At 41.3% G+C, this 11,665-nt stretch overlaps 1 protein-coding gene and 1 long non-coding RNA gene across 2 annotated transcripts; one reads left to right on the forward strand and one right to left on the reverse strand.

The window, feature by feature from the left end:
- Window positions 1–3,448: 3,448 nt before the first annotated feature.
- LOC116615395 lies at window positions 3,449–10,944 on the forward strand. The gene is made up of 2 exons (XR_004294912.2): window positions 3,449–3,912; window positions 10,597–10,944. It is a non-coding gene; the product is annotated as an uncharacterized LOC116615395 (long non-coding RNA).
- LOC5508182 (protein phosphatase 1 regulatory subunit 16A) lies at window positions 5,867–7,942 on the reverse strand. The gene has a single exon (XM_032376974.2). The coding sequence runs from the start codon at window positions 7,246–7,248 to the stop codon at window positions 5,998–6,000; it is 1,251 nt and encodes a 416-aa protein (XP_032232865.1). The 5' UTR covers window positions 7,249–7,942; the 3' UTR covers window positions 5,867–5,997.
- Window positions 10,945–11,665: the final 721 nt, after the last annotated feature.

Here is an 11,665-nt window from a genome sequence, read left to right on the forward strand (position 1 = left end):
GCAGAATCTAATGTCCTTTATTATTCTGAAAAGGTTGTTGTTAGGATTCTTCATGCGTGTCTTATATTAGCTGTATGCTACGCATCCTAACACTCGAAGGCGGACCAGCAACTTCAATGAGCTTTGTCTTAACTCAAAAGAGCTTGTTTTGCGCACTTTGGGTTTTCCCTGGGGGGAGTCAGGGCCATAAGCCATATTAAGCATAAGATAACAAAAGGACATGCGAAAGGACATGCGTTTGGATGAATCAATTCATATAAGTAATTTGGCAACGCTTTTTATTGCTAACTTGGATACTATATCGTTAATGCAATCCCAAAAATAGGAAAATAAATCAACAACGTTGAAATAATATGCTTTATGCCTTGAAAACAGAGTAGTTTGGCCGATGTTTCGAGCGTTAGTCCGTCGGAGCAAAAGCGCGCGCGAAAGAGCTAAAGCGTTTCCATTTACAGTAAGAGCCGAAACGCATTATTTTAAAGACTATGACTGGTTTGTGATACCAATGCTGTAACGCAGAATTTATTGAAATTTAGCTTTGCTAGTCTACCAAATTCATCGGATACTGATTGTTTCTAGCAAAAGACTTTTTTTTTGGCGTTCCTCATTCAGCCGATGGATCTATTTTTCACCCCTCTTCTGCTTCTATGCGGTCATGCACGTTTCGTGCCCCAGTTATCTCTTCTTTCCGTAAGATTTGCACGACTTTGACTTATTCAGCTCTTGCTAATCTGTGCACATTCTCCACTGCAGTATATCTATACTACGCCTAGCTATAAGTATCCACTTTCGCCTTGCACTAATCTTTTAAGCCTCCACTTCCAAGGCTCAAACTTCCAATAGACTACTTTTTTGTCACGGATAGTACCTTTTGTCTTTGCCTTTGCGCATTTTCACTTATGTCTCGAGCTATTCTACCCTAGGTACCAGAGCCTCTAGACTTCTCTCGTCCAGGCATTTTGGCTGAGCGTCACTGGACGAGAGAAGTCTGGAGGCTCTGGTACCCAGGGTAGAGCGATAAAGTGATTTGCACGCTCAAAGCAGAACGGGCACAACCTCTGGCGCTCTGTGAGTTCACAGAAGGGCTTTTCGTGAATCGAGCCTCGATTCCTTGACGGGTTGTCACATGCTTATGAACTCAAAGATAAGCTAATGATCTATTGGTCCCATCTGTCTGACATTTCTTCAAGGTTCATTTCCCCATTCATCCGGCGTCTCTTCCCTGGATGGGGTTAAAAGTTTCCCTTCAGATGAAAAAGATAACCAATCGCTAATTGGACCACCTAGAAAGACGACAACATCCTTTGGAAACAGACCTATGCCTCTATACAATTCTAGAATAAAAGGAGTGCGCGTATTTTAAGGGTCAAACTGTTATCAGTTCTATTCATTGTGGCGCAGAAGTCCCTAAAATCATCCTTCATTTTCAACTTATTATATCCTTTCCCCTCTAGTCGAGGTCTTTTGCGGCCTGATTTGTCTGTTCTCTCTTCCGTTTAATTAGCCCTCCCCACCCCCCCCATCTTGTCCTCTTAAAGTTTGCCATCGGTAGCCTGCAAACAAGCCTCTTCCGAAGGCCTCTGGGGACGAGATTATGGCTGGGAGAGACGTCGACCTGGCCACAAGAATCCTGACACCGCTAAAATACTATTCCTCAAGAGCTGACTAAAAAGCCTAAAAACTGGCTACCCCATCTCTTAATGTCTCGCTATCGCCGTAAGCTTCGCTCTTGAGAGACGATATTTTCAGGGAACCACAGTTCAACATCTGGAAGTGCTTATGAATCACCCCTCCCTCGCCAGCTCGTTGATCATCTCGACACTTTCCTCTAATGAAATATCTTGGTAAATAACCTGTGTCAACAGTTTATGCTAAGTGAAACCATCTGTCAAGGAGCGCCAAGAACTGGGCGAGAGATGCGTAACCCTGCGAATCTGTAGGATTTATCAAGTGATATCAGACGAAAAAACTACCTCGTACGAATTTCTGATCCTTATTTTGCATGAACACTATGAAGGGCTTAGCTCAGCTAACTGTACCCAAATTAAAGAATGTCGAGCAACCACTCCGTCATTGTTTTCAATTGAAAATACATCGGCTTATTTGCAAGAAAACTTTTAAAATAACCACCCACGATTGGCGTTTAATACCTTATTAACAATATTTCATTGAAAGCATCTCAGTTACGTGCTTTAATTAGCCGATGGAAATGGATATTTTGTATGATTCAATATTGAGCGGGAGCGTAAAATGGCGCAGTGATTGGCCTTCTTTAAGTGGAAACTCCACGGACCTCAATTAAGCAGGTACCCTCTTTATAACGGGCGTTTAACATTCTGCCTTTGAAATCTTCAGTCAAACTTTATATATGGAACCTTTGTTAAGCGGTCACGAAACCTCGCACGATACCTCCTAGGCTTTTGTTCCAACTGGCGTCCTTCTGGAAATACTCTGGCCGCACACCCCTGACAGGATTGCAAATTCCTTGCAGCGATTTTAATCATAGCCACAGGTTTAGTACCCTATTTTCGGAGACCACCATTGAAGTTAGGCTCGACTTCCAGCCGTCGCTAGGCCTACTGCGGGCTCACAGAAACAAGCTGGAAATCGAGCCTACATTGAAGTTGGGTTTCGAAGGGGTGCTGTCTGTTCATATTGATGTGGCTTTGCGTAAATGAGCCGCTAAGGAGACCTGCTGGTAAATCATCTTTGATCACTTGTGTGAAATCAGAAATCAAATCGCTGGTCAGTTCTAAAACCTCAATATGCGATGACAATTTTTTCTGTTCCAAAATGTATATTTTACCATATGTCTGACTAATTTTACGAAAGATAAATGTTCTGTTCAATGAATCAGACTAAACGCATTCTCACGTACTGCGTGTGGGAATGCATTATTTGCTCGGTCCCCTAGCGCGCGATGTTGTGGGTATCCCACAAGGAAACTCTCCAGAGTAGAACCGACCCCCAGCACGTGATTATTCTTGCAAGAGGCGAGAACTAGAAAGCAAAAATACGGCTTTGCTATGCGCTAGCTGAGATCACTAATAAGGGGTCATTATGGAATTATTTTTACCGCCGAGTGCATATATCCCATACTGTGCTGTTATTAACGAACCGCGATATTACGGCGTCTGTTACGCGGATAGCACCTCTCTTGACTTTCTCAGGGCCTATCCGAAACCTTTCGCGTTTAAAGAACATGAAAGTCATTCCGCTCAGACCGATAATGTAGTGCGCTGTATTGTAATAAACAATAAGTCGCTAATTTTACCTATCATCCGTTCATGTTTAGCTATTTCTATTTATATCTGGCTTAGTTTCGCAGCGCTTTATGTCTAAACCCTGTAAACTCAGACTGGCAGAGTGTATCATTAAACGCACTCTTTTCACTCATCGCGACATTTGTAATTGTATTTTTCTTTTTTTCTGTGTTTGTTGTGAACAACACACTTTGTTATTTCAAAAGGTTTACAGACTTATTTTGTGTGACCTTTCCAGCACTTACTGAATACACTTCTCGACAATTTGCAACAGATGCGAAACAACTGGTCACAACTTAACCATCTGCTATTCTTATTCTCGCCTGTGAATTTATCTTAATTGCATTCTGTACGAAATAAGTGCTACATTATCGTCAGCAAACGCAGCCGGAGTTAATTCCCGGCGGTTTTGAGTGGATAATCCGGAATTAAATGTAAACAGAGGTTTAGATGAAGGCCATTTAGCGGGAACTTTAACTTCAAGTGGGGTTGTCTAGGGGAGAGCTTTCTTCTGATTACAGCCAGACTTCTTAGTCAATAGCGGTAATGACGCTCGCAATAGCGTAATAACAACATTTCCCTGGCAAATGGAATGTTCCTGAGTCATGAGAATCAAAATGATGATGCAGCAAAAGTCAAACTTGCCAAGGTAACTCTCCCTTTCGAAAGGGGCGAATGTCAGGAACGTGGAGTGAAATTGATCTTCTATCTATTGGCCCTCTTTTGTTTTATCTTTATTTTTCGGTTATTCTGAGTGCATTAATTACTACATTTTTATTTTACCTACACTTAACTGCCCAATAACCCGAGACCCGTCACCTTCCTTGGAATAAAAAGGTTAATACGAAATCGAAGGAAGCAGCGACGAGTACCGCCACAACGGCAGAAAACTATACATAACTCGAAGAACCAGACATGAAATGTACTCTGAAATGCAGTCTGTCTGTTAGATTTCAGCCCCTTTCCTCCATCCAAACTACAACGTGAAAACTCCAAGTTTCACGGTCTAGCGAGTGCACTGTAAACCAGACTACCATTGTTTCCAGAAATGCGGTTCTCGGCTAATCTTTAGTTTGGTGTGACTATGAGAACAATCAATATTAACTAGTTTAGAATTGAGCGCTGAGAGTGCCGGAAAGGATTTTTCTGGTCACATTCCCCTTGGTGTCGCCTTCGGTTTGGAACAGAATCACGTGCAACATTCAAAACATTTGTGTCCGTTATCCGTCCTAAAACTGCCGTCGAATTATAGCAATTTCTCCTACAGATTATTGATGTTATTGGATATTTATTTCAATATTTAGTCTTTCGCGTCAAGAGTGTGTGTTCAGATTTTTTTCTTGACCTCTTAGAATGGCCGACTTCCTAGAAGTTACAAAAGTTTTTTTGTATATATCTTTTCATCATTGGCCCTTTTAATTAAACAAACACCCGGTGTGCGAAGGTAATTAAATATTTTATGAAAAAATAATGAATTTGTCGGCGGAAAAGTCCAACAGTGGCCGGTATGTTTTTGAGGAAGAATTAGCAAATATAATATCCGAAAACTTATTTGTTCTTCTAACCACTTTCAGGAAATTGTCGCTGATTACCGAAAAAGACATCCTTTAAAAGTTAACAATCCAATCTTGGTGTAACTAAAAAGAACATAGTTTAGAAGTTACTGGTCTCTTTAGAGAAACAGGAGTTTTGTTCGTCAAAATTAATGGCAAATTGTTTTATGGTTATAGGGTAGTTAGTGCGTTGTTTTCTCTGACAATAGTCACCTACCGACACAAGTCGGGACTCAGTTGTCGGCATTGCGTTTTGATTAAAATAACCTAAAGTTATTTGTTCGCCTTGGCTTGGTAACAAAGCCGTGTCTTGGGCGCTTGATTTACTTATAAGGTGCTTAGGGTTTAGTTTTGCTGTCTTATCAAGCACTTATCCAATACTTACGTTTCTGTGTATTAAACTCCCAATTGTTAAGATACGCAACAAAGCCCACTTAAAACTCCAACAAAAGCAGCAGCAATTGTTATCCCTAAGTCGCTTTATTCCTCTTTATTCTATGCAATGTTTACAAGGTTTAACTTCCGAGATTGTAATAGTGTAATAATGCAATGTGTGCAATACCAAAGCCTACCGACCTCTGTAATCGCAACCATTTGTAAATATGAACAAGAGAGTAAAGAGACCAAACTTTGCTTGATTGAAAGTTGAAAGAGCCGAAAAGCTTCACATGTCGATGTTAATCTGTCACGAGGGATGTATACAGTCATCAATAAAACACAAAGTTTTTACAAAACATTGCAAAAAAGGACCAATCAGCCGAAATGACATAAAATCCTTGAGGGCTTCAACTGTTGTTGAAGAAGTTATGGTCTTCAGTCATAAAATATCTCACAAGATTTACAATTCGCCCATTCTTATATCACCAAGGCTAGCTGCAATATGCAAAGTTCACCAAAGAACTTTACATCCGTCCAATGAGCCATGTGCGATAGATAAGGGAAATTTTCAAAACAAATCTGCTAGCAAAAGATCAGATAAATACACTTCAGCGTTTTCTTTAGGCCGCACCGAACTATCGAAAGCGATATCAATGTCCACACGCTCTATCATTTATCATGGTTATAGATTAGCTCTCTTTATTTAAACTCATCAATTAAAATATCTGTACATCCCATCTAAAATTACTTGTACAATGTATAAGATTTGGTTAAGATTCCCATCTTTGTAAAAGTAATGTTTTCTATCTAATGCTCATTGCTCTTCGTAATATGTCTCGGATCGTATTTTCCCGCGCTATGTCGATGGGTAAAAAACCGCCATCCGTCTCCGCGTACAAATCCGCGCCAGAGCGTAGCAATAACAGCGTACAGTCAATATTCCCGCTTTGTACAGCCTCATGAAGAGGACTACTACCATTCAAAGACTGCCTGTTCACTTCCGCTCCATGCTCAAGCAAAAACTGTACGCTTTCCGAGTCCCCCCTTCCGGCCATCTCATGAAGTAAAGAAATGCCCGAATCGTTCAAGTCGTTGACGTTATCCAAGCCTTGTATTAAACTCGAGAGAGCGTTCACTTTGCTCGAGAGGTCCGGTGGTGAGCTTACACCTCTTGGCTTGGTGTAGAAGTACTCTTGCCTGAGACGAGATTTCGAGGGTGTTGAAGATGGTGTTGATGTTTGATGAGGTGTAGACGGAGCAAAAGCACTGTACCACTCAATGTCTCTATCTAATGTTATCACAGCTTGTGAGTCGCTGTAGCTCTCAGATAACGACATAGAGGATATGTAAGCCGAGTCTGAAGAACTCGAAGTGGACGATCCTGACGAACATGTTGAAGCTGTCGAATATCTCTTTCTTCCCTGGCATTTCTTACACACTGCACGCCTTGGGATTAATACTGTACCATCATCAAATAGACTGCCCTTGTCCGGTGGACCTCCTATTTCAATTAATTTAACTCCTTGGTCATTGTTCGAGTTCTTGTTATCACAAGTCCCAGAAGAGATCATGCCAATATACCTGTCTTTGATAAGTGTCTTGAGTTGTGGTCTCTTAGCGAAGAACTTATCCGTGAGCTTTCTCAGCCCAGCACGTTTCATACCTTCCGCAAGTACAATAACACAATGTACATCTGTTGCAACATCTATCGGTAACTCTCCTAAGTCATTTCGCACTGAAACGTCAGCTCCAACTGCCACTAAATACCTCAAAATCGATAAATTCCCGGCGACCGCAGCGGCGTGTAGAACACTCCAACCTTCTTTGTCTTGAATATCAAGGTTAGCCCCGTACGAGACCAACAATTGCACAAGCTTTAAATTCCCTGTAAAACAAGCCCTTTGCAGAGCTGTCAGCCCATCCTCGTCCAGTAAATCCACGTTGAATTGGCGCCGGTTGCTTTCCATGAGAAAGGCAAGCCTGACAATGTCCTTGCGCGCCACCGCATCGTGGAAGATTGACGATGATGTTTTCCGCACCGCGAATTTCAGCATCGTTTCCTGCGTTACCCCGTTAAATTGCGTCCTCAGTGGAAGCACATCAAACGAACTAATGCCTGATAGTCGGATTGTCCCGGGGTTATTTCTGGCTGTGACGGTTTAGGTGGAAATGTGTCGGAAACCGAAGACGAGCGTTGCTCGTTGCCAAGTGGACGAAGTCGAGGTCACCGTTAACTGTGCAATACGAGCCATCCGCAGTGATACATAAACAGGCAAGACCCTTAAACCCGCTGCTGTCAAACGCATTGTGCTTGATTGACAAACAATTGACATTTGCATAATCAATGTGTTGTCGCGTTGAGTTGTAGAGTAATTGAAAATACTTTGGAATGCATTGTGTTCAAGGCTTTCACGAGTTTTCTACTTACAAGCTTGACTTTTTAATTTCCTTGAGTGTCCGGAAAAAAATTGATAGGGGTTAAGGTTTAGTTTTTTCCTCTTTCTCTTTCCGGTGCAAGTTTCCTGACGTAAGTGACAAGGCATTAAACTCTTAAAGTTATCGTTATTTTCCCTCCCCCTCACAGAAAACGCTTCAAAGACTGCATCCAATGTCACACCAATGTCAATTACCCCTTTCTCAACTTCAAGACCAAAACCTTTTCTACGCGTGGTTAGAAATCTAAGTTACCAACTCATCGGGCACTCAGCAACCCCAAGTTGATAACAGTGGGAATTATTACCGCTTGAACTTGAATTAAAGCCAGTGGGAGATGTTGTAAATAAAATAAAATCAGGGTGTCCAAATCAAAGAACAGTTTGTCACAGGTGATCGCGTTTATTGGCTGATAACATCGGTGATACTGTTATTGCGCTCTCTATTTCTTTATTAATTACCATCTCCGCAGACTCCATCTCTTCCGCTGTGTTTTATTATTTTATTTTTCCACCGGAAAAATCACTTGTGTTGAATTCCTCTGCTTTTTAGCTATGTAGGTATTTTAGTATAGTTTATTCAGTAGCTGTTTTCTTATTCTGATATGTGGCAAAATTTTCACGTTGTAATAGGCTCGGAACTGCAATTAGAGGCCGCTAATGAGCTTTTAGATTAACTTGCACTAGACCTGTGCGCTATCAACGAAATTTGCTCATTTTGTAAGCCTTCTCATCAAGGAATTCATTTATCCGCATTAGATTTAATTCCTTTGCGTTGTCATTGCGGTGTTTAATATTAATTTTGCCCGAGGCTTAAAGTCTACGCTTTATTTCACATGTATTTTTATTTCCGACTAGCGTCTCCATGACCACAAATTTAGATTTTTTCCTCCTGCCTCAAGCCTTAGCTCTCTTTCCATGTATCGCTCGCATTGTTCAGGGCTGCGCACTTTATTCTGATGAACAAAAAAAGGCCCACATGATGCATGCATCTGTCTAAAACCATTGATAAAAAAAGTACCCACGCATTCGAATCGACATTAAAAGTCAAGAAACGCAATAAAGCTCTGACAGAATTAAGATTCGCCTGATCCACCCCTACTCAAAGGTCAACACTTCTTTCAACGCTCTCGTCTGTCTGTGTACCGTGCTTATTCGCACACCCTCTAGGCCAGTCTCTCGCCACGGCGCGCGCTCTGTGTCTCTCAAGACCAGGTGAACCTTGACTTCTTTTGACTGGAACCCGAAACTTAACAACATTGTGCAGTTAGGTAGACATAACAATCTCGAAAACTAAGTGATGCCCTCCAGTTTTAGACTTTGAAGGAGGAGAGCACTTTGTGAAACACGATAGGACTCAATGTCATCATCTTTAAAGTCTACACATAGGAACCTGTGGAGAAATTTTGTAAAAAAAAATCCACTTACACTTTACATTGAGTTCTTTCCGTGTTATAAACGTATGGTTATATTCTTACAAGGATGTACGTACACAAAATAGGGTTTTAAGAAGGATAAACTAAAATATTGTCGTAAAAGAAAAAAAGACGATGTTTCTTTCCTTTTCAACAAAATGATTGTTCTATCACCTAGCACTTTTCACAAAGAAAAACAATGATAAAATAATCCAATTAACAGGAAAAATAACGTCTTTCCAATTTTTAATGATCACGCGCATTGCTAGCACAAACAATACCTCTGTACAATATCCTTTTGTCTATTATAATTCACCATTTTATTCAGAAATAAAAACATCAACATGCTTGCGTATACATAGCTAAAAGAAGATGTTAACATCGCCACAACAATTTAAGCTTGATATAAATTTCTCGAAAATTGTTTAACGAGGTTCGGAAATAAATAAATAGCGGAAACCTCAAATTTGTTGTGTTTACCAAAAGTAATCAATTTTTTCTTTGTTCTTTTGCCAAAACAATATATACTTTCGGTTCATTGTTTTATCAGCACGTTTGCTGTAAAAAAATGTCGTTTTATGCCCATGCCATGATGTAAGAAACCAGAAATTACACTTTTTGCAGTGTGAAGATTAAATGCCTACATTTTGAGTTCAAACCCGAAAATTTCTGATGTGCAAATAATACGTGATGAACATTAATGTATTGGTGTCCAGGAACAAAGGCCAGTAGTGCTTGGACATTTGGTAGCTTCCGTGACATTTGCTCTTGACGTCAATCCATTCTTTTCCAAATCCCGCGTCCTTTCTCGTTCCACTCCAGAGGGTAACAGGTATCCAGAAGAAATTCCTACTGTAGTTTTTTGTTTGTTTTGTGTTCGAGTTGAATTAGTTTCCTGCGAACGTGCTCAATTTGTTTTTAAATCTTGAATAACTGATTTTGATTGCACTTCCCTCATTGATCATTTCCTTTGTTCGTGTATGTAGAGGCGTTAATAAATGTTGTAGGGGAGTATTTTTTATCAATGTGGACTTTAAAAGCACACTAGCATACACACATTGGCACCAGTCGGGCCAAGACGGGACGCTAGCATACACACATTGGCACCAGTCGGGCCAAGACGGGACGCTAGCATACACACATTGGCACCAGTCGGGCATAGACGGGACGCTAGCATACACACATTGGCACCAGTCGGGCCAAGACGGGACGCTAGCACAGTCTATTACCCGTGCAGTTCGGCAACCATGGACAGCTGTTTCGTCCTTATTAGGACTCGTCAGCATGGCATAGCCGGTTTGTCTCAGTTAAACTTTATCGGCAAAAAAAAAACCCCGGCTATGCCATGCTGACGAGTCCTAATAAGGACGAAACAGCTGTCCATGGTTGCCGAACTGCACGGGTAATAGACTGTGCTAGCGTCCCGTCTTGGCCCGACTGGTGCCAATGTGTGTATGCTAGTGTGCTTTTAAAGTCCACGTTTATTTTTTATCGTCTGTTACTGTTTTTTAGCTTGTGGTCTTTCTTAAATGCGACTTTTTTTTTAAATATCCAGGATTTCAAAACTGGTGGTGATAATGGCCGGACAGACGGCTTACAACTAATCCAGTGGTTCTTGGTTGCTACATAGATCTAACAATACTTAATGCTGAATTGGATTTAATGCGTCAGCAAAGTCAAGGAGTCGAAGGAAATTGGACAGTACCTCCCGTCCCTCGGACATTTATTTTCTTCAAGCAAAGTAATTATTTTTTTTTCCCAATCCACACCCCCCCCCCTGTATCCGCCCCTGATGTTATCCCTTTGTTGTATACGCCTCCTTCAAGTAAGGTTGCACGTGACAATCCGTGTGTAGTAGCCCGCGATGCTGTAAGGGTTTAAAATAAAATTTAAAAACACACAAGAGGTGAGTTATACTTACAGCTTTGAAATTTGGTTTGTCATTGTGTTGTGTGTGTATTTTTTGACCAGGAATAACCTAGAAACCAAGTGAAACAAGGTACACCATACGTTAGACAAGGTATACAGGCCCGTACCCAGGATTTTTCTTGGGGGGGGCGGCATCCGAAAAAGTGGACCTTATTTTTCCGGGGGGGAGGGGTAGTTTCTCAGACAAAAATCTGACCACACCCGAAAGAAGAAAAAGGGATTTTTTTTTTATGCCTTTACAGGATCTCCACCGGGCGTTTATTTTGTCGGATTTGGCTACATACTAGAGTGATCTAGCTTATGCTTTATAGTTTTGTCTACAAATAGCACGTCTATTCAGGACCGAAAGTGGACCTTTGGCCGTTATTGGGGGGTGCGTTCGCACACTTAGCGCGGCAGGGGCGTGCCTAGAGAGAAGCGCGGGTTGGGTCCAGAGTTGTAATTCACAGACCACGGAACGGATCAATTGTAGCATCCTTAGTTCCGGTATTGTTATGCCTTTTGCTACCCCATTAGCATTAAGATATGGGGAAGTCCTTGCTATCGAGTAAACAACAGAGAGAAGCACGAAATGCTAGAGGCAACACTAGGGAGACCAAATGGTCTTTGGCGAGCTGATGCGTACTAACGGGGGGCACCAGTAAGTTACGAGCAGCAACAAATAGATTATTAAGACTTTCGAGTTTATCATTAGA

This window comes from Nematostella vectensis, chromosome 13 (genome assembly GCF_932526225.1).
Source record: "Nematostella vectensis chromosome 13, jaNemVect1.1, whole genome shotgun sequence".
In the NCBI taxonomy this organism is placed as follows: domain Eukaryota; kingdom Metazoa; phylum Cnidaria; class Anthozoa; order Actiniaria; family Edwardsiidae; genus Nematostella; species Nematostella vectensis.

Bases quoted from the DNA above. Each gene is read 5' to 3' on its own strand.
- LOC5508182 (XM_032376974.2), bottom strand. From the start codon at position 7,248: ATGCTGAAATTCGCGGTGCGGAAAACATCATCGTCAATCTTCCACGAT.